This window comes from Oenanthe melanoleuca, chromosome 2 (genome assembly GCF_029582105.1).
Source record: "Oenanthe melanoleuca isolate GR-GAL-2019-014 chromosome 2, OMel1.0, whole genome shotgun sequence".
NCBI classification, from domain to species: domain Eukaryota; kingdom Metazoa; phylum Chordata; class Aves; order Passeriformes; family Muscicapidae; genus Oenanthe; species Oenanthe melanoleuca.
Genome location: NC_079335.1, coordinates 587,448 through 612,912, shown reverse-complemented (window position 1 = coordinate 612,912; position 25,465 = coordinate 587,448). Strand labels below are relative to the sequence as shown.

At 48.3% G+C, this 25,465-nt stretch overlaps 3 protein-coding genes across 4 annotated transcripts; 1 reads left to right on the top strand and 2 right to left on the bottom strand.

The window, feature by feature from the left end:
* Positions 1–2,020: 2,020 nt before the first annotated feature.
* On the bottom strand, positions 2,021–4,230 carry LOC130250303 (erythroblast NAD(P)(+)--arginine ADP-ribosyltransferase-like). Its single transcript, XM_056485851.1, has 2 exons — positions 3,695–4,230; positions 2,021–3,131 (listed from the first exon to the last, which is right to left on the bottom strand). The coding sequence occupies exons 1-2, from the start codon at positions 4,176–4,178 to the stop codon at positions 3,046–3,048; spliced, it is 570 nt and encodes a 189-aa protein (XP_056341826.1). The 5' UTR covers positions 4,179–4,230; the 3' UTR covers positions 2,021–3,045.
* A 4,376-nt stretch (positions 4,231–8,606) lies between these two features.
* Positions 8,607–12,516, bottom strand: LOC130250288 (erythroblast NAD(P)(+)--arginine ADP-ribosyltransferase-like). 2 transcript variants are annotated; one of them, XM_056485826.1, is made up of 4 exons: positions 12,464–12,516; positions 11,688–11,745; positions 10,231–11,014; positions 8,607–9,638 (listed from the first exon to the last, which is right to left on the bottom strand). In XM_056485826.1, exons 1-4 carry the CDS (start codon positions 12,499–12,501, stop codon positions 9,382–9,384), a joined length of 1,137 nt encoding a protein of 378 aa, XP_056341801.1. In that variant the 5' UTR covers positions 12,502–12,516; the 3' UTR covers positions 8,607–9,381. The 2 variants fall into 2 exon arrangements, with proteins under 2 accessions (XP_056341801.1, XP_056341802.1); XM_056485827.1 differs by lacking the exon at positions 12,464–12,516 and having other exon boundaries at positions 11,611–11,718.
* Positions 12,517–23,005: 10,489 nt separating this feature from the next.
* On the top strand, positions 23,006–25,465 carry LOC130250296 (erythroblast NAD(P)(+)--arginine ADP-ribosyltransferase-like). Its single transcript, XM_056485839.1, has 3 exons — positions 23,006–23,164; positions 23,795–24,584; positions 25,090–25,465. Exons 2-3 carry the CDS (start codon positions 23,828–23,830, stop codon positions 25,173–25,175), a joined length of 843 nt encoding a protein of 280 aa, XP_056341814.1. The 5' UTR covers positions 23,006–23,164; positions 23,795–23,827; the 3' UTR covers positions 25,176–25,465.

The following is a 25,465-nucleotide window of genomic DNA, read 5'->3' as shown; positions in this document are numbered from 1 at the left end:
CCCCTCTGCCCTGCCCAGTGAGACACATCGGGACTGATGTGTCTGGTTCTGCCCAGTGCCATGTCTGGTTCTATCCAGTAATATGTCCATTTGTGCCCAGTGCTGTTTCCAGTTCAATCCAGTGATATGTTCAGCTCTGTCCAGTGTTGTGTCCAATTCTGTGCTGTCCTGGACTCAGTCCTGGTCTCAGCTGCCTCAGCTGGGAGGTTGGACCTGGTGCCCACTCTGGCTCCTTCCATCCTGACCCATTCTGGAATTTTGGGATTCTGGGAGTTGCGGTTCAGGAATTGCCCACTAGAGGGCAGCAGCAAGTGTGAGAAACCAGCTGCAGTTCCGGGTGCCACCAGCAGGCGGCAGCACGAGCTGCTGGTGCTGCTGAGCGCCCGGCCCCAGAGCTTGGGAATGGTTCGGGATGGAGCGACCTTAAAGCGCGTCCAGGGCCAGCCCTGCCCGGCCAGGGACATCTTCCCCAGGGCCAGGCTGCTCCAGAGCCTGCCCAGACCAGCCTGGGACATGGCCAGGGACGGGGCAGCCACAGCTTCTCTGGGCAGCCTGTGCCAGGCCATCACCACCCTCACAGGGCAGGTGTTTATAGGAAGACAGGTGTTGACGTCCTTGAAAATCAACTTAGTGGGTCGGGGTCTTTAGGAGAAACGGTTTTCAGTGTCTTCAAAATGGGTTTTGATGTCTCCACATGAGAAGATATTAAGTTTTTCACAGCACCCAGGTGGTTTCACTAGAAAGTTTGAATTCTGGATTTTAGGGTAATAGGAGGTAATCTTTCTTATTATTGTTAAGTTATTGAGAAATTGGGAAAGTTTTGGGTTATGGTCCCCAGTTAAAACTCCTTCCTCACCTTCCTCTCCCCATGCTCCAAGCCTTCTTCCCCACATGAGGGGTGATCAGTAGGTGGTTCTAGAGTGCACAGGGTTGCTGCCAATTCCCTGACACCTCCTGACAGAAGTTCAGGCTGTCGGGGATATATAACAGACTTTGTGGAGACACACAATGAAATGGATGAAATCCAGAAATCACAGAAATCGCAGGACAAAAGTCTGACAAATCCGCTGGAAAGGAGATATGATGAAATGAAATGAGATGGAAAAAAATCCCGGAAATTTGGAAATGGGGTGACCACTGAAATGGACTCAGATGATAAGAAATGCAGGAAAATTGACTAAAACTTGCTAAAATTACTCCTAAAAGCCTCCTGAAATCACAGAAGAAATGGAAAAATAGAGCCTATAGGGTGGTTGCTATAAAATTAAAATGGCGTTGATGCCTTAAGTTCCGAGTTCTCTTTTCTGCTTGTATATGCTTTTCTGTTGTGCTTAGGGTGATGAAGACAAGATAGTCCGATTCCAGCTATTGATTCAAGGACAGTTTCTTCAAACTCTAGGCCCTAATTATAAACAATGTGAGATGAGGAGGGTAGGCCAGCCAGGAGAAGAGTAGGATGACACCTTACAATTTGGGACTATTAATTGGATGGTTGGCTCCTGTATGTAAATGGACTGAAGTTTATAAAAATGTGAAATCATGTGACCAAGCTCTCTTTTGCTTCCATCTTGGAGCCACTCAGGCAGGGCAGGGGCCACACTGTGGCACAGGTACTGCCAGAGTGTGGCCTTTGAAGGCCTTTCAATAAATACCCATTTTATTTCTCCTAACTCTGTGTGATCTCTGTTCCAGCTCCTAAAGGCAACAATTCACACGATACTTACGGCTCTTTTTCTTGTGTGGGTTCTTCGTGCTCGTAGCTTTTTCACTTTTTCACTGCAGCTTTTCTGAGAGCTCTGAGCCCTTTTTTCCCCTTTTGATTGCTGCACTGGCTTTTTGGCTTGAGATTCTGATTGGTTCTGAAAAGTATCACGATTCCCCCAGGCCGCTGAATTCAGCGAGGCACCTCCGGAGCAGAGTGGAGACTTCCTGAAACCGCTAATCAGAATCACGTTGGGGTCACCAAGATTGTTATTGATAATAGAGAGATTAAGCTAAATTAGGCATAATAAAAAATAAACTATATTTATTTTGTGACTGGGATACGGTCCATGACAGCCACAATCGTAAAGGCCCACACGAAGCCCAGAGTTGGAGATGGGTGAACACACTCTGATCTGATCTCTATCACATCAGATCCCCCAGTGTTCACCAAACCACTTTGTTTAGCCCAGTTTTATACAGGCTTTTTTAGCCCGGAGCGGAGGTCTTTGTCTTCTTTCGTCATTCTGCAAATTCTTGTGGTTTTCTTTCACTGCATTGGGCTGGACAAAACCATATTCTGGGAGACAATAAATTCTAATGAAGACAGGTTCTCCTTTATGGGAAGATGGAATTCAGATGTAGTTTTCTTGATGGCTCTGGTTACCTGAATCGCAGGTGCTTGCTGGGTGCTCATTGCTTGGGTGTTCCCTGCACAGAGCCACCTCTGCTTTGGCTAGGTCCATTTAGTTGTTAATATGGACTGTCCTGCTTTTGTTGGATGTTACAATGATGTGATGAAGTTATCTGTGTCCTTTTTGTCTGTGGTCCTTTTTTTGGATTCTGAGCTTTATTATTTTGTTCATACAAACATTGCTTATTCTACATGACTGTACAACTTTACACAAATTACATTGTATCATATGTCACAATAATTAAAGGCAATTGTTTGCATAGAATTATTTAGAAAAATTGTTTTCATAGAACGATTTAATGAAATTGTTTTGATACAATAATTCTAAAAGAATTTTTTACTAGAATTGCTTTGCACAATGGCCTTGGTAGCCACAGTGGCCACAGTGGCTGTGGTAGCCTTGTGGCTCAGTGGCCTTGGTGCTTATAGTGACCATGGTAGCCAGAGTGGCAGTGGTGGCTGCAATGGCCACACTTACCGATGGTGGCTGCAGTGACCATATGGAGGCCATGGTGGCCAAGGTGACAATAGTGGCAGTGGTGGCCTTGGTGGCCTTGGTAACCTTGTTTCTCTGGCTGTCCTGGTGGTCTTGGTGATCATGGTTGCCAGAGTAACCATAGTAATCACAATGACCTTGGTGGCTTCATGACTCAGAGGATGCTGGTACCCATTGCCAGGACTATGGTGGCCAGGAAGAGTCCTCCAATGTGACAGGGTGCCCTGGGGACGCTCCCACCTGGGGGACAAAGATGGGAGTCAGGTGGACCATGGGAGAGTGAGGGGGTTGGGGACGGCCATAACGGGGGTTGGGGGTGACAGGAGAGATGGGGGCCAAGAGGTGACAGTGACAGGGTTTGGTGGGACATGGGAAGGTGACAGGGGCCAAGGAGGTTAGGGGGGTCATGGTGGGCTTCGGGGTGACAGCGGTCAGGGAAAGAGGGGATGACAAGAGATCAGGGGATGCCATGTAGTATCCTGGCCCACCCACATCCAGCACACAGGGTCTGTCCCCACAGCACTGTCTGTGGAGAGGAGGGAAAGGGTCAGAATGGGGATGTCTTCCCTGTCCCTGTCCCCTCCCAGATGTGCTGGTTCCCCTCGCTCTGCCCTGTCCCCAGAATTGGTGTCCCCAGCACAGGCTGTCCTTCTCCCCACACACACTGTGAGTGCCCCATCCCTGTTCCCTATCCCCAGTGAGTGTCATTGTCCCCTGTACCACATCATGGGTGTCCCCATGGGCACTGTTGGTGTCCCCATGGCCCCAGTGGGTGTCCCCACGGTCCCAGTGGGTGTCCCCACCTGTCAGCCATTCGCAGTTATATTTGCTGTAGGTCCCGATGGATTCAAGCTGCATACTGAATGTGCTCTTCCCATCCCCGTTGACTTTGGTGACCTTGAACTTCTCGAAGGGTGGGATCAGCACCTCCTCTGAGGGGTACACAGAGCGTGCCGGGATGACCACGCCATGACACGTCTGCACCTCAAACATTGTGGCAGTCTCGAGACTGTAGACGACACTTCCACAAGTTGACCCCTGCGCGAATTGACCGAACCGGACGGTGTCACCAACATTTGCCTTGTACTGGTTCTTGCCTATCCACAGGAGCACACAGCGACATTTCTGCTCCTCCTTCTGAGCAGCCCTCAGCGTGGCCAGGGCGTCAGCCAGCAGGAAATGCAGCGTTTTGAAGTGGAAATTGTCCCGGTATTCCTGGGGGGTGCACCCGGCCACTCTCATGTTTTTGTTGAACTCCTCATACAGGTCATCCATGGTGTAGGCCATGATGGCAATGGCCTGGGCTGGGTACGACAGAGGGGACACACGGGACCCCCATCTCTACCACTCGTCCACAGACTTTGCCCAGCCCTTGGCAAACAGAGGATTGGTCTGGAACTCAGAGCGGTTCAGGGCTGGCAGTGCTGCCTTCATGGCAGGGCCACAGCCCCGGTACTGGTCATCGAAGGAGTCTGGAGCCATGTCCAGGGGCTTCAACTTTACAGATGAGGTGGCCACGGTCATTGCCAGCAGTGCCAAGGTGAGAGCCAGGAGTGCCATGGAGGGGAGAGGCCACAGAGACCAGTGCGGAATCTGGGGGACACAGAGGGGACACACAGAGGTGACACTGGGACACACAGACAGGACATGGATGTGACAGAGAGGAGGCACGGAGGTGACACTGGGGGTCACTGAGGGGACACAGATGTGACACTGGGGGTCACAAAAGCGACACAGAGGTGACACTGGAGGACATAGAAGGGACACGAAGGTGACTCTGGGGGACACAGGAGTGACACTGAGGGACGCAGAGGGGACACTGGGATGATTCCTCAGTGTGGGACTGGGGAGGGCAGTGGGGTCAGCACAGGGGGAAGGGAGGCACTCCTGGCCAGGAGACCCCTGAACATGTCCTGAGTCCCTCATCCCAAATCCTGGGGTTACTTTTGCCTCCTCAAAGTCCCCTAACCTCCCAGGGACTCCAATCGCAATCCCACAGTACCATGGCCCACCACCCCCCCAGAAGCCAAATCCTAATCCCATGATTACAGTCCCCCTCAGCCCTCCCTCCAACCCTTGCCCAAATCCTGGGGTCACTCCCTGAGCCCCTCTGTGTTCCACTCATCCTCTCTCCAGACCCCAGTCCCAGTCCCCAATTTCTTTGGTGTTACCCCAGAGCCTCAACCCAAATCCGGGCATCACCCCCTACCCCCACAGTGTGTTCCAGCCCTCCCATGACCCCAACCCCATTCCCACCACCCTGTGTCCCCCCACAATTTCCCCCAGAGCAGCCCCTGACCCTAATCCCACAGTCCCCTGTCCTCCCCAATTATCCCCAGTGTCCCACCTTCCCTTGATACCGAAATCGGCTGGAGTGACACACCTGGAGGTTCCAGAGGACCGGAATTCTTTATCAGCTCGGACTCACAGCAGATCTCTCCTGCTCCTGCAGCTCAAGGGGGCTTTGCACAAGGTATTTATCCACCCTAATTATAAATATTCGTTAAAATTGCTTCCTAGCTAATACAGAATCAGTACTTTTCCTGGCTCTGCCTCTTTTAGGGTAGAATTTACTGTCCTGGAATCCTAAAATGGGGTTTGGGGGCGTGGTTTTCACTAAATGCCCCAATATCCTGCCTCACCTCGCCTTGAACTTTCGGTTTTGGCCGAAGCTGCAGCTTCTGTGTTTCAGAACTTGCCAAAAAAGTCCTCACTGGAGTTCCCTTTGTCAGTTTCTCCACCAGCTCCAGCCCCGTTTATTCTGCTGTGACCCCACTTTTACATCCTTCTATGTTTTCTGCTTGCTCATGTTTCAGCCCTATCCAGCCCCTTCAGGGGAACTGAAACTTTCTCTTCTCTCTCTTATTTCTCATCCCCCAGGATGCCAATCCCACGGTCTCACATCCCCCAGTGTCCCCAGTCCCACTGCCCAGGGCTCACTGGGTTGTTTTCACACCCCAGATATCAAGTGGGGTCCCCTCCCAGACGACATCAGTGTAGGCACTCTGACAAACGGGGATGATCTCTTGGAGGAGTTCCCTGGCCATGTGAGGCAGGAGAAGTTCTGAACCCCCAAGACCGAGATCCACCAACACCAGGAGATAACTGAATCCTTCCTGGCCTTGTACCTCAGAAAATCCATTTGCCTGCAATCTGCGGGAGTGTTTACTCTTTCAGGGATCCCTGGCTGTGATGAGTTTGAGCTCAAAGGGTTAATTTATCAGGAATTAACACCACGGTGCTTTATTGCAGGGTAATTTCCCCCACAGATTTGACAATCCCCAAACTGCTGCACCCTGGAATGTGGCACGGTGCCTTCTTTGACTGCTATCGAGGAAGGACATAATTTTCTGTTGATATTTAATCAGAGATCAATGTGCTGTGAGTAGATTTCTTTCTTTCCATGTGGCTCCACTGGCATGAGTAATGCCCAAAGCAGATCTCATGTGAGTTCTTCTGTTTGCTCTTTTTCCTGCTGCCACTTCCTGAACTCTTTCTGACACTGTGAGCTCCGCCCTTGGTTTCACATCTCCTTGGGGTTACAGTGAGCAGAGTATAAACTGTATGGCAAAACCATAAACTCCTAAGGTCCCAAATTAGTTTTCCTGGCCCCCAGGATTTAAACAATCTCTGCTGCAGCTCACAGTTATTTGTGACCTAGTTGTTTTGAAAAGCACCCCACAGTTCGGATGCTGTCATTGGTACACAAAAAGCTCAAAGGGTTTTGTTAATGTCAGGAGATCCTACAGGAGATACCAACATCGGGCCCTTGTTTGAGTTACAGAACGTGTGTCCTTCCTCAGGAGTCCAAATCAAACTCATTCTGGGGCCTCATTTATGGGGGAGACTCACGAGACCTGTGGGGTGCTTTTCAGAACTGCTCAATCACAGGGAGCACAGGGGGAGCAGCACCTGCGAAAAGCAAAAAGTGAGGCTGAGGTGATCTGGTGTACTGGGACACTCAGTGAAAACCACGCCATGAATCCCCTGTTATCACTCTCCAAGACAATGCAACTTCTGCAGATTCTCTGTATCCTATTTGCCCTCCGTTCTTGCTCGGCCACTGTACCCTCACATGATTCCCCAGTTGCTCTGAGTCGTGATTTTAAAGAATTCAGATTTTATCTAAGGATCAGAAGCAATTCATTGTGATTAGGATGCAAGTTAGATAAACAAACGACAGGTTAATGATTATTAGATGCTCAATCTAGAGCTAATAAAGGTGTTGTTTGCCATGATGAGCTTGTTTGAGTTTCGTTTATAGAAGGACATGGAGTAATTGAACCATTTTAAGAACAGATTGGAACCAGTAGAAGAATGGCAGACACCTGGACTTTACATCAGTCCACCATGGTGGGGTTTTGTCTCTGGTGCTCTGGGCAACAATTCTTTGGGTTTTCTTCTTTAATGACCCAAGCAGCGAATAGATTCTATAAAGTTGTTTATTGCAGAAGCACATCAGTCTCAAATTCAGAAGAGTCACAGGCACTAAAGTCCATGCTAAGTTTTGGTATAAAGTCCCAAATAGAAGCAGAAGCTGCTCCCAGAGTGCTGGTGGGGCAGATGTTGCTGTGAAAGATCCTGTCTTCTTCTTGGGTGCTCGTGATGGTGGTGAGAGAGCAGGAAAAAAAGCAAAGCAAAGGAAATCAAAAGCAAATGGCAAAAAGCAATGACAAAAAGCACCATCTCTCCCCAATCCATGCTCTTATATAGAATCTTCCCATCAAGCTAAGACACAAATTCAAAATATTTCTTCTTAACCTATCAGAATTCCAGTTTCTTCGCACACCAGGTTATCAGAGCCAAGAACCCTGGGAACAGAGATACGTGAGTGACGGAATAAAAGGATGTTCTGTTTGTTTAGCATCTGGGTCAGGTGCTAGGAGGGTTTGTAAATTGTAATTTTGTAAAGTGTAAATTTCTTTTGGAGAACCTTATGGCTCTAACCAGAATTGTTGTTCTCTTTATCTGTGGGTAAGAAGGAACGCCTTCTTAAAGAGTAAGTGTGAATTGCAGTGCTCTTAGCTTGAAGCCAAAGGCTGGTGCAGCTGATTAGTGTTTGTGCTCTGACTCTGAGGGTTGTGAGCTTGAATCCTGACTGTTTGTGCTTTGCTGTTTTGTCTGGGTTTGATTTGGGTTTGCCAATTTTATATACTCAGTTTCTCTTGGAGATAGGATTTAGGAGCAGAAACAAGGCAGGTCTAAAACTTAAAACAGTATAAAAAGAAAATTTATTAATAATACAGAGAAAATAAGGAATTTGGAATAAGACTTTCAGATCACTCCCTCCTTCCCCCCTCACCACTTTCCATATTTCTTAACAACAACATACAGAGAACACTTCAGTCCGTTTTCCACTTAAATAGTTATTTCAATTCGCTCTAGAGAGAAAAATTCTTTTTTGGTTTAGCCATAGTGAGTGTCTTCACTTTCACAATTTGCATCCGGGGAAAACTCTGCAAATCGTGGAAACTCCTCCCATCTTCACAGTCTTTCCAGAGCTGTGTTATGGGTTATGTCAAACACATGGGGGGGTTACTTTTAAGGGCAAGCTGTTCAAAGACAAAAATTCTCTTCATCTCTCTTTCCATCAAATGTCTCTGTCCATCTTTCTAGTCTCCAGAACAGAGACCCCCATTCCCTTGGGCAAAGGATCTTTCTCTCCAACACTTCAACCCCCCAAAGTAGTTCTCCACAATTTAAAGGAATTTTCAGTGTAGTCCAGTCCCCCCATAGCCCACAAAAAAGGTTTTTCAGCCAACCTGTCCGTGGCATCTCTTCAATCTCTTCCCATCTGGAAACAGCTTTTCCTTCACTGACTTCAGTATATACTCCCTGCTTTATTCCTCTAATTCAGGGGAGCTCAGGAGATCTGCAGTCTTATCCGAGCATTAGAACAGTTACAATTGTACACAGAAGGTGAAGGGAGCCTGGCCACGCCATCCTGGAAACCGTGCCAAGATTTTCCAGCAGCACGAGCTGCGTGAGGGAGACTCAGCTGGAACAGAGCCCGGCTGCATTTCTCCCAAGCTGCGTGGGCAGCTGGGGGGCTTCTCCTCCCCCTGGCTGCTTCCAATTTGGTGGCTCAGCTCTGGTCATGCTGAGGAAAATGAGGATCTTAGCAAAGGTTTCCCTTTCCCCTGGCCATCAGGGACCCTAGCTGAAAATGTTGGGAGGGGGACTCGGTGTCTCCCCCACCCCTGCTTGGCTGGGCTGCATGGGGAGGGTGGCCGGGCCTGGCCAAGCTGGGCTGGCTGGTCTTACCTTCAGAGGCCAGAAGTCAAAAGAGAGAGATTAACTTTGCTGGTGTAATTCATGAAAGCAAAATAATTTTTAAATGGTTAGCCAGGCTATCAATTATTAAATCAGCTTTCCAGTTTGTCCCTGCAGCTCACAGAGGAAGTTCTCATAGAGGGAACAGCCTCTGTGTGTCTCTGGGCTTTGTGCTCCTCGTCTCAGGTGACTTTTCATGCACAACCAGCACAAGTGGTCACAGTGCCAGTGGTGGCCACAGTGACCACATGGAGGCCATGGCAGCCAAGGCAGCCATAGTGGCAGTGGTGGCCGTGGTAGCCTTGGTGGCCTTGTTTTTCTCAGTGTCCTGGTGGTCTTGGGAATCGTAGATTTTACAGTGACCACAGATATCTTCGTTGCTTTGTGCCTTAGAGGATCCCTGTGGCCCTTGCCAGAGCTGTGGTGACCAGGAGGAGTCCCCTGAGATGGCGAGGGCTTTGGGGCCGCTACCACCTGGGGGACAAAGAGAATAGTCAGGGGGACCATGAGGGAATGAAGGGGTCAGGGACAGCCATAATGGGAGCTGGGGGTGACAGGAGAGATGGGGGCCATGAGGCGACAGTGACAGGGTTTGGGGTGGGGGTATAAGGGGTTGCAGGGGCCAGGGAGGTCAGGGAGGTCACGGTGGGCTTAGGGGTGACAGGGGTCAGGGTGACAGGGGCTGACAGGGGACAGGGGGTTCCTTGGGGTGTCCCAGCCCACCCACATCCAGCACATAGGACCTGTCCCCACAGCACGGTCTGTGGAGACAGGAGGGACAGGGTAGAACAGGATGTCACTGTCCCTGTCCCCTCCCAGATGTTGGGGTCCTCATCCCGGTGCCCTGTCATGGGCATTCCTTACCCAGACTTGGTGTCCCCAGCACAGGGTGTCCTTGTCCCCACACACACCATAATTGTGTCCCTCTCCCCCATCCCCAGAGAGTGTCACTGTCCCCTGTGCCTCATCAGGGGTGTCCCTATGACCCCAGTGGATGTTCCCATGTCCCCAGTGGGTGTCCCCATGTCCCCAGGGGTGACCCCATGGCCCCAGTGGGTGTCCCCACCTCTCAGCAACTCGCAGTTGTATTTGCTGTAGATCCCAATGGAGTTGAGGTGGATCCGCACGTTCTTCTTCCCCTCGATGACTTTGGTGACCTTGAACTTCTCGAAGGGTGGGATCAGCACCTCCTCCTCATCGTCAAAGTAGGAGAATTCCTCGATGTACGCGCCGTAACATGTTCGCACCACAAATGTCGTGGTTGTCCCGAAAATTTTGGTGCGACCTTCGCAACGTGACGACGACGCGAATTGACCGAACCGGACGGTGTCACCAACATTCGCCTTGAACTTGAACTTTTTCACCCCCCTGAACACACATTCACATTTCTGTCCCTTCATGAGCTTCAGCGTGGCCAGGGCGTCGGTCAGCAGGAAATGCAGAGTTTTGAAGTGGAATTTGTCCCGGTATGCCTCGGGGGAGCGTCCGGCCACTCTCACTTCGTTATTGAACTGCTCGTACAGGTCGTTCATGGTGTAGGCCATGATGGCAATGGCCTGCTCTGGGTATGACAGAGGGTACAGAGGGGACCCCAGTCTGTGCCACTCTTTCACAGCCTCAGGCCAGACCTCAGCGAACAGAGAATTCCTCTGTAACTCAGAACGGTTCAGGGTCGGCAGCTTCGTCTTCATGTCAGAACCACAGCCCTGGTACTGGTCATCGAAGGAGTTCGGGGCCATGTCCAGAGGTATCTCCGTTATGGCCGTGGTGGCCACGGTCATTGCCAGCAGAGCCAGGGTGAGAGCCAGGAGGGCTATGGAGGGGAGAGGCCACAGGGACCAGTGTGGACACTGGGGGACACAGAGGGGACATGGAGGGGACACTGGGAGGGTTCCTCAGTGAGGGACTGAGGAGGGCAGTGGGGTCAGCCCAGGGGGAAGGGAGGCACTCCTGGCCAGAAGAGCCCTGGACATGTCTGGGATCCCTCATCCCAAATCCTGGGGTTAGTTTTGTCTCCCCAATATCCCCCAGCCCCCAGGGACCCCAGTCCCACAGTACAATGGCCCCCCCAGAAGCCCAATCCTACTCCCATGATTACAATTCCCCTCAGCCTCCCCAGGACCCCAGCCCAAATCCTGGGGTCACTCCCTGAGCCCCTCAGTGTTCCCCTCAGCCTGTCCCCAGACCCAAATCCCACTCCCAGTCCCAAATTTCTTTGCTGTCTCCCCAGAACCTCAACCCAACATCACCCCCTACCCCCCACAGTGTGTCCCAGCCTCCCCATGACCCCAATCCCACTCCCACCATCCCGTGTCCCCCCTCACTTTCCCCTAGAGCACCCCAGGACCCCAATCCCAGTCCTGTGACTCCCCCAGTGCCCCCCAGACCCCAATCCCACAGTCCCCTGTCCCCCCAGTGTCCCCAGTGTCCCCCCAGCCCCTGATACCGAAATCAGCCGGAGTGAACTCCCTGGCACAGCTGGAGGTACCAGAGAGCCGGAATTCTTTATCACCTCGGACTCACAGCGGATCTCTCCTGCTCCTGCAGCTCAGGGGGACTTTCCACAGGGTATTTATCCACCCTAATTTTAAATATTCGTTAAAATGAGCTGTGTAGCTAACACAGACACAGGGCTTTTCCCGTAAACACTTTGCATGGCTCCGCCTCTTTTTAGGAAATAATTTTGCTGCCCTGGGGAGCCATAAAAGGAGATTCAGGGCGTGGTTTCCACTGAGTGCTCCAATATCCTGGATCACACGCCTAGAATTTCTGCTTTTTGTCCAGGGCTGCCCCTTTTGTGTTACAGAACTTGCCAAAAACCACCCTTGAGTTCCCTTTATCACTTTCTCCAGTGGCTCCAGCCACGTTTATCCTGCTGTGACCCCACTCTTTCATCCTTTTATGTCTTCCTGCTTGTTCATTCTTCAGCCCCATCCTGCACCTTCTGGGGAACTGGATCTTTCTCTTCTCTCTCTTATTTCTCACCCCCCAGGACCCCAATTCCATGATCCCATGTTCCCCAGTGCCCCCAGTCCCACTCTCCACTGCTCACTGGTTTGCTCAAATTTTCGGAGGATACAGCCCCATTTTTATCCCAATTTCCTGGCTGCATCTCCCTCTCTCTTTCCCCATTGCTGAGGTACATGAGAGCTACAGATTTCCTGGAACACCTGATACCTAAGATTCCCCTCTAATGTATAACTCTCCCTTTTAATTTTTAATTCTTATGGAATAAACCTCGTTTTCCCCATTGCTTCTTTCATCTTCCAATATCCAGTTTCATTTCTCAGCAAACCTACAGTTTGTTTCCAAAGGCAAATATCTTGTTTCCATTCATCAGTTGGTGGAATCCTTCCCAATGTTTCTTTTCTCTCTCTGTACTTGTCTTACCTGTAAACAGATGCACAGCTTGTTTGAAAAGACAACTCCGATATTCCTCTCAATCCCTCCTCTATTTATTTTTTTAATATTTGGCTTTAAAAACTTTAGTTTCCATTGACTTAACTCCCTCTTCCTGGGTCTTTTTTGGTTTTCCAATTATTTGCAGTGACATCAATTTCTGTCCTTTTGTAGCAGTCTCTGGATCAGTAGCCACGGCTACTACCTGCATTTGCAAGTTCCCACATGAGGTTTCCACCTGCAGTTACATCCCAGATCTGTTTTCTTAGATCTGGACCAGAACCTATTAAAAACCGTTTGAGCTCCGTTCCAGTGTTGCCACTTCCACTGATAGTCACGGACAACATGTGTCCTGCTTGTGGAATTATCTCGGGGGCAGCTTAAAAATAAGGGGTCAAAACACCTTATCCTTCCCCACGGCTTTGCAGCCTTCAAAATCCTTCTGATTATGGAAGGAGCACCTTTCCCAGCTGCCATTAATGAGATAAACGTGCTGGATTCCGTCTGCCCTGATTATCTGGAACAATCATAAGGAGGGAAGGTGGGGCTCCGACAATCTAAACCCAAAGATGAACTCCAGTCACAAACACTTTTTCCCAGTCCTGTTTAGACAATAAGTGCCCCTTTCAGAAGAATGAAGCTGCCATGGACTTCCTTCTTCATCCCAGAATCCTGTTCCATTATGGACTTCACTCAGGGTGCTAACCCTCCATTTAGGCTCACCTGGGCTGGCCACCCATGGCCAGTTTTCAGATCCCCCTGGCCCTCCACAGACCCTGCAATTGCTAAGGTTAAAGGTTTTTGCTACTTCTTCTCCTAAGCTTAAAATATTATTTTCCCATTCTTGGCCCCAACCTAACTGACAATATAAAGGTAAGATTATGAAGAGAAACATTCTAATGGTGCCATCTAATCTCCTAACTTAATTTTCACTTCCACGTTGTCTTCACACCTGTGGTGAGTGAAGGCACAGAAACAGCTGAACATAAAGAAAATACTGACAGTGAGGGCTGGCCCCCAGTGACGGGAGATTCAAGAGGAAGGATGCCCACACAAACTATTTCATCTCTTCCTTGCCACTAGGATGAGAATTGCAAGGGTAAGGAAATCCAAACACCTATTCCAAGGGAGATCACTGAATATCTCCCCTGGGTCTGGCCCTTAATCTTGCCAAAGCCAGGGGCAGGAGCCGTACCCACGGCATCCTAGTTTCCATCACCAGCGTCGGAAGGTGTTTCTTTATTTCTCCATTCATTCATCCAACGTGACCCGAACTCTGGTGCTGTCAGGGGTGATGGAGGTTCCATTGTATCCCTAAAGCAGTCAGAACTGCTTGATGAATTTTTCCGTGTAAAATGAGTTCCCCTGCCTGAGTCTATTGCTTCCACAATTCCCTATCTTGAAATTATTTGTTCCAAAAACACTTTAACAACTGATCCTGTAGTCTCTGAAACAGCTGGAAATGTTTAACCCTCTTAACCCTGTTAACAGAAATACTATTAGCAGAAGATATTTAAATCTTTCCACTCAGGGCATTTCACTAAAATCCACCTGGCATCTCTGGAAGGGGTGTACAGCCCAACACCTCCCTCCCCTGGCAAGTTCCTTTGTAACTCTGTTAGTGGTTTCAGCACAAATCAACCTTCAATAGCTTCTTTTACAAGTCTAAAAAGACCCACAGCAGCATTTTGAGCAAGGCTTCTGTTAATTCTCAGATGCCCAATGACTCCCTTCATGAAATTGTTTTAACAAATGTAGGGCCAGAGCTTTTGGTATTCACTGCTTACCATCCCTTGTAAACCAATTATTTCCTCTTTCCTCTGCCACTCTCTTTTTAATTATCTCGAGTTTCTCTGGTAGAAAAGACAGTTTTTTGGGCAGCAGTACAAATACTGGGAGTAAGGAAAGGATCTTAGAGATTTCTGGCAACAATGCAGTTTTCCAAACTTCTTTATCAGCCAGTCTTGCCTGCTGCCCCTTAATGTGGATTTTTGACACCCTTTTTGTAAAATCACCACTTCCAATAGGTGGGAGGTTTTCATGAGTTAATGTCTTTCCCCTGCAGGTTAATAAACCTCTTTCTTCCCATACTTTCCCAAATGCATATATCACTTCATATGCATGTTTAGAATCAGTAAAAACATTCAAAAAACATGTCAAAAAAACATCCAAAAACATGTCTTGCCCTGGGATAATTCACAGCCTCTGACAAGCAGATACAGCTCTGCTCTGTGATCTGACCAGGTCTGGAGAAATTTCTCCCCTTACTTTAATTACTTCCCATTCACATCCTCTAAATTGTTTCCCTTCTATCACATATTTCCTGTTCCCTAACTAAAGCAAATCATCCACATACTACTACAACTTAACTCTTGAGGGTGGAGCAAACTCTATTAATATTTTCTGCAAAGCTTGCCCAAACAAACCAGTGACTCAGTATATTTCTGGGGGAGGACTGTCCATGACAATTGCTGTTTTATCCTTTTCCTTCCTTCCTCCTCTTCTCACTCAAAAGCAAAATACTCTTTACTGTGTTTTGTACTCAGACACCCCCAAAAGCATCCATCAAGCCCAGTACAGAATAATACTGATGAGAAGAAGGGATCTGATTCAGGATTGTACAGGGATCCAGAACTGTGGGCCTCGATTTCATAAAAAATGAATTATAATAAATATAATAATTTTCATTTATTATTTTTAAATCCTGCACCATTCTCTAGGCTCCACCTGGTTTCTTAACTGGCAGGATAGGGATGTTATAGGGAATCACACAAGGCTCCAAAATCCCTGCCTTTAGCAGGGACTCAATAACAGTCTGTAACCCCTTCTTTCCCTCCCTTGAAAGAGGGTATTTGCTTTCTAGACACCACTTGTGCTGGTTGCTTCAAAGGAATTTGGAGATGCTCTATGTCTAGTTTTCCATATTTCCTTGGGCTGCCCACACTTCTGGATTTATTTCAGCATGAGTCTTCTCAGACATTTTACACAAAGATATCACAGCTTTGGACTCTTTGCCACTTTTTACAATACTAAATTGCATTGCCCATTCTAGACATCAAATCCCCTCCCAGCAAACCACAATCACAACGAGGAACAATGAGAAACTCATGCTTTTCCAACCCATCTCACACATTCAGCAAACTCTCACGGCCATCCCCGTGTTACTTTTATTTTCTGGCAAAACTCACAAAATCTTTAAAAGAGAATTCAAATCTTTTCACATTCAGTCTGCATTTCCCAGATATTCCTTCATCCTTGTTCTCCCTCTCTTTAGCACACACAGTGTCCTGTTGGGGCTGATGTGGCACACAAAAGGACAGGCTACATTTCAGAAGGCTAAAATCTGTTTATTACAACAACTGGCTGTCTTTTATACCCTCTGCAAAGTTTACACTTTATTCATTGGTTACAATAGATCAACATAACATTCATTGGTGCAAAACCATCTCCACCTCTGTTTTTCACAAAACTTTTCTAAAATTACTTTTCCCAGCTGCAGATTTCTTCTTGCTTATCTTCTCCTGCTCGTGGGTGGTGGGTTCAGGCACTGCCCAGGGCTGGTTATCTCTCCACACTCCCCTTCCCACACAAACACTATCCATGTTTTAAGGGCTCCACTCCCCTTATTTCATGCTGGAAAAAAATGGACTTCTGAACATCAAACCAATATGATTTTGCAGAAGCTGATTTATTGCTTACAATTCATCCTCATTATACATTTCTAGAACCAGCACCCACATGGGAACATACTCTACAATTAGTGATTTTAGGATATTGATCCCCCCCTTCAAACTCCTCAAAGTCCATAATTGGTGCTCTTCAGGATCTTTGCTGTCTCCCATTAGCTTGAACCTTCTGATCTTGGTACTCTGTGTTTTCAAATTCTTCTTTCCCAATTTAGCATAGTTTATGTTCCAGTGGCCTTGGGGGGTTCAACAAGGTATCAAAAAACTCCTAAAATTTTCTGATGCTGTGCAACTGTTATAAACACTGGGCTAAACTAAGAAATACACAAAAACAGCAAGCGTGTGAAAGAAGCGTGTGAGTGAACAGCAAAATATGCAGAAAGAACTGAGCAGCAAAACAGAGCAACTAAATGGAGTTTTTGGCTGGTGCACACACACAAGGCCCAGATTTGTACAGACATGTCCACCGGGGTCTAAACCCCGTTCAGCATCACAACATTTCCCCCTTCTGTTTCTTACACCAGCCAAATCATCTTTGCTATCTTATCTTGTCTTATCCCTTTCACACATTTATTTTACTCTTATCTTGTCTTGTCTTATCTTGTTTTACCTTATGTAATCTTATCTTTATACTAATTCACTTCACCTTTATACTACCTTATTTTTTATACTATTTTTTTATTATCTTATTCTATCTTATTCTTATTTTTATCAAGTGAATCATTAACTTTATTTATGAAAAAAACAGTGTGCTAAGAACTTACAAAATATCCAAACTCTTTTGATCAAATCTTTCAACCATCCCGGTATTCCCCTTACTTTTAGCTATTCATCCAAACACTAATTATCCTCCGTTAACTTTCTCATATTATCTTGCAGTTGTTTGACCTTGTTGTGGATAGATGCAGAAAAGATCTGCAGATCAGAAAGATTCATACGACACATCCCATCAAAATCCTCACACCCATGCTCATGTGCTGATAACAAAAAATCTACAGCAGCTCTATTTTGCAATGTGGTGTGTCTAATACTATCTACATCAGTGGGTATTTGTTTCAAAACAGTGGAAGTGACATTCAGCTGTTCAGTCACCCAAGAATTCTACATGATTGTAACAATCAGGCTCCAAACTCCCAATTTCATTTTTAGCTCTTTTGCTGTGCCTTGCTCTCCAAAGGGTGTAATTCAAAATCTCATACATGCCAGGAGCAGAGTTGGCTTTCCCAAATAACAAGGAATATCTAAAGAAAATTAGTTAGAACACAATACTGTGATAATAACATGAGGTTTTTTCTTAACAACTTACTTTCTAAGTTTCCAGACAGAGCTGTGTTTTGGCAGTCCTGTTCTTTTCAGGTTATGAAAGCTGCATGGTATTTAGGGAATTTGTCTTCTGACAATTTCAGTTTCTTGGAGAAAATTGATGCCTGCTCCATTGAATAGATGACTGCTTTGAACCTGTTAATGACACATGCATTTCTTCTCTTAACTTTAGTAAATCAATTAGGCTTTGTCATTGTACATTCAATTGAGGAGTCTTATATCCAGTGAGATCAGAATCTTACAGCAGTCATAATTCAGATATAACAATCAAAAACATTTCTAAAATCAGACATAATTAATTACACATGTGAAGTTAGATGATGACCAAGCACTAAAACACTGTACCATCATCCCAGTGTCTGCAACAGCTGATAAACCTCAAATCAGTGAAGAACTGGATAATCACCTCTGGAAAATGATTCCCAAGCTCACTTCAAACAACAGGTCCAGCTGTCACATTGACAGGGTCAAATTGCCAAGTCAAAGCCACTCGAGGATTGTTTTGATGCAGGAAACACCTGGGTCTGTTGGCAGCTTCCCATCCAGGCAGAGCCCAGGCCCTGATTGGAAGAGAATTCCCTGACAGATTTCTTAAAAAGAAGCCAAGAATCTTAAGAACAGAAATTACAACCAAACACCTCAGGGTGAGAAAACAACCAAACTTCTTCAGCATTTTGTTCTCTCTGTAGTTTTGTCTCAGGCTTGTTCTTTATCATAAGAACCACAAGATCATCAGTTTAGAGGAAACTTCCAACGAAGCTCAGGTATCACTACTTGGAACTCTGAAAATACTGAAAATCATGAGGCAACAGAGAGGCAGCCTGGAAAAAAGAGATACATATGCAACTGAAAAAGAAACAGAAAAGATCCTGAAAATGACACGTGTCTCATAGATAATTGCAGCAAGAGATGTTAAAACATAAAAAATGCTAGCTGTAAATACAACAAATACAACATCAACATCTTATGAGTTTGACTATTACAAAATTGGTAAAACACACCATAAAATTAATAGTGCTAATTATCACTTCAGTAAAACAGAAGCACACAAAAAAAACCTCATTTAATCAGTATTAGTACCAAACATATGTGGAACAAAACATTGTCTGAACTTAGTGATACTAAAACTTAACAAAAATGAAATCTAACAGAATTAAGTTAATGAAACTTAGCCTTAATCAATCTTAACAGAACATATCTGGACTCCAAAAAAAACCCATGAAGAAAGAGCTCCCTGAGCCAAGGGAACAGAAACATTATCTGCCTGTAAATATTGTTGGGAACATAAATTCCTAATTGTCATAGTTCAAACCAATACCATTACAACTGTGCAGCAGTGCACACAGATAGTTTTGAACTCCTCTAGCAAAACTGTAAAAAACACTTTAACCACTAACCACTTTTAACTGCCCCCTTCTCTTTTTTTCCGCTTTGCAATGCAAATATTTGTGATCTACGTTTGAATGCCTGCTCTGACTGAGCTCCCACAACTGTCCTCCCGGGGCTGCTGTTAACTCTTCAGGGGACACCTGTAGGTTTTCCTTGTTCCGATGTTGGCAAAGAAGCATTTATTTCTATTTTTTCTGATTTCAACACGGACTGCCCGACATCTCCTGCAGACCTGCGGCTCTGTCTCAAGGACTGCCGGTGGTAAGAACGGAATAATTTTCTCTTCTCCCCCAAAAACACTCTCGAGCAAACGCTGCCAAGGCAGCCGCAGGGTGGCCCGAAATAAATCCTTTTTAAATAATCTTTTTAAACCCTCTGGCTCGCACTTGACCGCTCTCACACAGAGGATATGCTGGTGGATATTCAACTTTGCTTCTCTTGCTTTTATTTCGATAATAATTTCTCCATCCCTCCAGCCCCAGCCGCTCACCTTTACCGCAGCTCTTCGCTGCACTGTGCACACTTTTCTCCCGCAGCTTTTCTCTCGCAGCTTTTCTCTCGCAGCTTTTCTCTGGCATCTTTTCTCCCGCAGCTTTTCTCCCGCAGCTTTTCTCCCGCAGCTTTTCTCTCAGCTTTTCCCTGGCAGCTTTTCTCTCGCAGCTTTTCTCCCGCAGCTTTTCTCTCGCAGCTTTTCTCTCGCAGCTTTTCTCTCGCAGATTTTCTCCCGCAGCTTTTCTCCCGCAGCTTTTCTCTCTCAGCTTTTCTCCCGCAGCTTTTCTCTCGCAGCTTTTATCCCGCAGCTTTTCTCCCGCAGCTTTTCTCTCGCAGCTTTTATCCCGCAGCTTTTCTCTTGCAGCTTTTCTCCCGCAGCTTTTCTCTCGCAGTTTTTCTCCCGCAGTTTTTCTCCCGCAGCTTTTCTCTCTCAGCTTTTCTCCCGCAGCTTTTCTCTCGCAGCTTTTATCCCGCAGCTTTTCTCTTGCAGCTTTTCTCTCGCAGCTTTTCTCTCGCAGCTTTTCTCCCGCAGCTTTTCTCTCTCAGCTTTTCTCCCGCAGCTTTTCTCCCGCAGTTTTTCTCCAGCAGCTTTTCTCGGGAGCGTCTCTGTCTCTCCGCCCCGTGCTCCTGCCGGCTTCCTTCCGAGCCGCTCTCTGCAGTTTTCTCTCTCTCTCCCATATTCTTCGGATTCTCCTCGGAGCAGCACACGGACCCTCGCTGCTGCGGGAGACTGAGTCTAAAGGGTTACAGTTCATTTCATGTGCACGATGTGTACGATAAATCACGTCGCCAAGTCACCAAATGCGGGAAAAAAACTGAACATCTGAATTTCAAACGAATATGATTTTGCAGAAGCTGATTTCTTGTTTACAATTCACCCTCATTATGCATTTCTAAAGCCATCACCCACGTGGGAACATACTCTACAATTGATCTTAGGATATTGATCCACCCCTTCAAACCCCTCAAAGTCTGTAATTGGTGATCTTCAGGATCTTCGCTGCCTCCTGTTAGCTTGAATCTTCTAATCTTGTATTCTGTGTTTTCTTCTTCTCTCCCCATTTATCATAGTTTATGTTCCAGCGGCCTTGGGGGTTCAACAAGGTATCAAAACACTCCTAAAATTTTCTCGTGCTGTGCACCTGCAATAAATACTGGGCTAAGATATGTACAAAAACAGTTAGTGTGTGAAAGAACCGTGTGAGCAAACAGCAAAATATGCAGAAAGAACTGAGCAGCAAAACAGAGCAACTAAATGGAGTTTTTGGCTGGTGCACACACACAAGGCCCAGATTTGTACAGACATGTCCACCAGGTCTAAACCCCGTTCAGCATCACAACAGGGAGGATTCCTTGGTGGGGGGAGAGTGGGGTCAGACCGGGGAGGGGAGGCAGAGACCCCTGCACCTGTCCTGTGTCCCCAATCCCAAATCCTGGGGTCACTTCCTGACCCCCCTCCAGCAACCCCAGGGCCCCCCAGAACCCCAATCCCACTCCCATAGTTCTCAGTCCCCCTTCCCAGTGTTTCCAAGAGCCTCTGATGTCCCCAGTCCCTCTCCCAGTCACTTGTACCCCTCCCAGTGACCCCCCTGCCCCCCATGAAAATGACCCAAGGCCTGGGGTCCCCCAGTGTCCCCCTTATTCCTCCCCATACCCCAACCACAGTCCCAGAGCCCTGAGAACCCCCGTGGCCTTTCAGGACAGAGATCCAGTGCAGGGTGCCACCAGTGTCCCCCCCAGACCCCAATCCCACAGTCCCCTGTGCCCCCCAAGTGTCCCCAGTGTCCCCCCAGCCCCTGATACCGAAATCAGCCGGAGTGAACTCCCTGGCACAGCTGGAGGTGCCAGAGAGCCGGAATTCTTTATCAGCTCGGACTCTCAGCGGATCTCTCCTGCTCCTGCAGCTCAGGGGGACTTTGCACAGGGTATTTATCCTAATCAAAAATATTCATTAAAATGGGTTTCTTAGCTAACACAGACCCAGCATTTGTCCAATAAATAATTTGCCTGCCTCCACCTGCTTTAAGAAATAATTTTATGGTCCTGGAGAGTCAAAACAGCAGATTCAGGGCACGGTTTTCACCTAGTGCCACAACACCCCAGATCACAAACCTTGAACTTCCGTTTTGGCAGGCCCTGCTTGTTTTGTGCTCCTTCTGGTTGAGTTGTTTTGAAAAGCACCTCACTGGCCTCCTGAGTCTCCCCCAAAAAGGAGGCCCCAGAAAGAGCTTTGATTTGGACTCCTGAGGGAGGACACACGTTCTGTAACTCAAATAAGGCCCCGATGTTGGCACCTCCCATGGGATCTCCAGACTTTAACAAACCCCTTTGAGCTTTTGTGTATCAATGATAGCACCCGAATTATGAGGTGCTTTTCAAAACAACTAGATCACAAATAATTGTGAGCCACAGCAGAGACTATTCTGCTTATCTTAGGGGCCAGGAAGTCCAATTTGGGACAGAAGTTGGTGGTTTTTCGGTACAGTTTATACTCTGCTCACCATAACCACAAGAAGATGTGGAACCAAGGGCGGAGCTCACAGTGTCACCAAGAGCTCTGGAAGTGGCAGCAGGAAAAAGAGCAAACAGAGGAACTCACATGAGATCTGCTTTGGGTATTGTTCATGCCCGTGGAAACACGTGGAAAGAAAGAAATCTATTCATAGCACATCGATCTCTGATTAATTATCAACAGGAAATATTGTCCTTCCTCGACAGCAGCCAAAGAAGGCACCGTGCCACATTCCAGGGCGCAGCAGAGTGGAGGTTGCCAAATCCATGGGGGAAGTTACAGTGAAATAAAGCACTGTGGTGTAAATTACTGATAAATTAACCCTTTGAGCTCAAACCCATCACCCCCAGGGATCGCTGAAAGAGGAAATACTCCTGGGGATTGCAGGCAAATGGATTTTCTGACCTACCACAACAAGAAGGGTTCAGGCACCTCCTAGTGTTGGTGGATCCCTTTTTTTGGGGTCCAAAACTTCTCCTGGTACACCAACACAGCCAGGGAAACCCACAAGATACCATCCCCACGCTCGGGGTGCCTACAGGGATGTCACCTGCTAGGGGACCCCAGTTGGTGTCTGGGGTGTGACAGCCACCCAGTGAGCAGTGGGGAGGGGACTGGGGACACTGGAGGATGTGGGACTGTGGGACTAGGATACTGGGGAGGTGAGAAATAAGAGAGAGAATAGCAAGTTTCAATTCCCCAGAAGGTGCTGGATAGGGCTGAAAGATGAACAAGCAGGAAACATAAGAGGATGTAAAAGTGTGAACAAAGAGGGCATAGGTGTCTGGAACATGTAGAGAAACAGATAAAGGGAAATCCAGTGAGGAGTGTTTGGCATGTTCTGAAACACAGAAGGGGGAGTGCCAGCCGAAAGCGAAAGATCAAGGCGAGGTGATGCAGGATATTGGTCCACTCATTGAAAATCACACCCTGAACCCCCTTCTGTGCCCCTCCAGAACAATGACATTATTTCTTATAAGAGGCAGAGCCATGCAAATTATTTATGGGAAAAGCCCTGGTTCTGTATTAGCTAAGAAGCCTATTTTAATGAATATTTATAATTAGGGTGGATAAATACCCTGTGGAAAGCCCCCTGAGCTGCAGGAGCAGGAGAGATCCGCTGTGAGTCCGAGCTGATAAAGAATTCCGGCTCTCTGGCACCTCCAGCTGTGCCAGGGAGTTCACTCCGGCTGATTTCGGTATCAGGGGCTGGAGGGACACTGGGGACACTGGGGGGGGACAGGGGAAATGTGGGATTGGGGTTTGGGAGGGCAGTGGGGGAGTCACAGGACTGGGATTGGGATCCTGGGGTGCTCTGGGGGATAGTGAGGAGAAAGATGGGTGGTGGGAGTGGGATTGGGGTCATGGGGGGGCTGGGACACACTGTGGGGGTAGGGGGTGATTCTCGGATTTGGGTTGAGATTCTGGGGGTACACCAAAGAAATTGGGGACTGGGAGTGGGATTGGGGTCTGGGGACAGGCTGAGGGGAACACTGAGGGGCTCAGGGAGTGACACGAGGATTTGGGCTGAGGTCCTGGGGGGGTGAGTGGGATTGTAAACATGGGAGTAGGATTAGGGTTCTTGGGGGGCCATGGCCTTGTGGGATTGGGATTGGGGTCCCTGGGACTGGGGGATGCTGGGGAGGCAAAAGTAACCCCAGGATATGGGATCAGTGATCCCAGACATGTCCAGGGGTCTCCTGACCAGGAGTGCCTCCCTTCCCCCTGGGCTGACCCCACTCACCTCTCCAGTTCCTCACTGAGGAACCCTCCTAGTGTCCCCTCTCTGTCCCCCAGTGTCACCTCCGTGTCTTTTTTGTGTCCCCCAGTGTCCGCACTGGTTCCTGTGGCCTCTCCCCTCCATGGCCCTCCTGGCTCTCACCCTGGCTCTGCTGGCAATGACCGTGGCCACCATGGCCATAACGATGAGGCGCCTGGACATGGCCCTGAACTCCTTCGATGACCAGTACCGGGGCTGTGGCCCTGCCATGAAGGCAGAGCTGCCGGCCCTGAACCGCTCTGAGCTCCAGAACAATCGTCTGTTTGCCAAGGGCTGGTCTGAGGCAGTGGACAAGTGGTGGAATACGGGGTCCCCTGTGTCCCCTCTGTCATCCTCAGACCAGGCCATCTCCATCATGGCCTATCACGAGTTTGACCTGCACAATGCTTTCAACGAGGATGTGAGCGTGTCCGGGCGCTCGCCCCAGGCATACCGGGACAAGTTCCAGTTCAAAACGCTGCATTTCCTGCTGACCGACGCCGTGGCCACGCTGAGGGCTGCTCAGAAGGAGCAGGGATGTCACTGCGTGGTCCACGTGGACCCAAAGTACAAGTTCAACAATGCAAATCCTGGTGACATCGTCCGTTTTGGCAAATTCGCGTTGTCAACGCGCTGCAATGATGACATCGAGAGGTTGAGGACCCCCACGGTGTTCCAGGTGCAGACGTGTCATAGTGTGGACATCAGCGCATTCATTGACAATCCCATGACTGACGTGGTGCTGATCCCACCCTTCGAGAAGTTCAAGGTCACCAACGTCATCGATTATGGGGAGAAGGTGGAGATCCTCCTTGACTCCATCGGGACCTACAGCAAATACAACTGCGAGTGGCTGAAAGGTGGGGACAGCCTGAGGCCGTGGGGACACCCAAGGGGTTATGGGGACAGCCCTGATGAGGCACAGGGGACAGTGACACTCACTGGGTATGGTGGACAGGAATGGGGACCCCCACAACTGTTAAGGAATAGAGACAGGGACAAGGACAGGGACGGGGACAGGGACAGGAACAGGGATGGGGACGGGGACCTCCTGCTCAGACTCTGTCCTCTCCACAGACAGTGCTGTGGGGATGGGCCCTGTGTGCTGGATGTGGGTGGGCCGGGACCCCCCATGGCACCCCCTCTCTCCAATCACCCCCTGTCACCCTGACCCCTGTTACCCCTGCCATCCCAAAGCTCACCATGACACCCCTGACCTTCCTGCCCTCTGCACCCCCCATACCCCCTCTGTCACTGTCACTTCATGGACCCCATCTCTCTTCTGTCACCCCCAGCCCCCATTATGGCCCTCCCTGAGCCCCTCACTCGCCCATGGTCCACCTGACCCCCTTCTTTTTCCTCCAGGTGGGAGCATCTCCCAGGCCCCCTACCACCTCGGAGGACTCCTCCTGGCCACCACAGTCCTGGCAATGGCCACCGGAATCCTCTGAGCCATGAAGTCACCAAGGTCACCAAGATCTCTGTAGTCACTGTGGCAGCCACGATCACCAAGACCACCAGGACAACCAGAGAAACAAGGCCACCAAGACTACCATGGCCACCACAGCCACCACGTCCTCCATGTCGTCACTGTGACCACCACTGACACTGTGACCATTGCATCTACTACAGCCACTGTGGCCACAGTGCCACAAGGACATTGTGCAAAACAATTTTATAAAATACTTCTATGAAAAAAATGGTATCAAATCAATTTTATTAAATTGTTCTATCAAAACAA

What these genes read in the sequence shown, in the direction of transcription:
- LOC130250296 (XM_056485839.1), top strand. Translation starts at nt 23,828, where the DNA reads ATGGCCCTCCTGGCTCTCACCCTGGCTCTGCTGGCAATGACCGTGGCC. An exon ending in CAACTGCGAGTGGCTGAAAG is followed by an intron (nt 24,585 to 25,089) that starts GTGGGGACAGCC and finishes TTTTTCCTCCAG; the next exon opens with GTGGGAGCATCTCCCAGGCC.
- LOC130250303 (XM_056485851.1), bottom strand. Translation starts at nt 4,178, where the DNA reads ATGGCCTACACCATGGATGACCTGTATGAGGAGTTCAACAAAAACATG. An exon ending in TAACTGCGAATGGCTGACAG is followed by an intron (nt 3,132 to 3,694) that starts GTGGGGACACCC and finishes TTTGTCCCCCAG; the next exon opens with GTGGGAGCGTCCCCAGGGCA.
- LOC130250288 (XM_056485826.1), bottom strand. Translation starts at nt 12,501, where the DNA reads ATGAATGGAAACAAGATATTTGCCTTTGGAAACAAACT. An exon ending in AGGAGCAGGAGAGATCCGCT is followed by an intron (nt 11,015 to 11,687) that starts GTGAGTCCGAGG and finishes TGTGTCCCCCAG; the next exon opens with TGTCCACACTGGTCCCTGTG. An exon ending in CAACTGCGAGTTGCTGAGAG is followed by an intron (nt 9,639 to 10,230) that starts GTGGGGACACCC and finishes TTTGTCCCCCAG; the next exon opens with GTGGTAGCGGCCCCAAAGCC.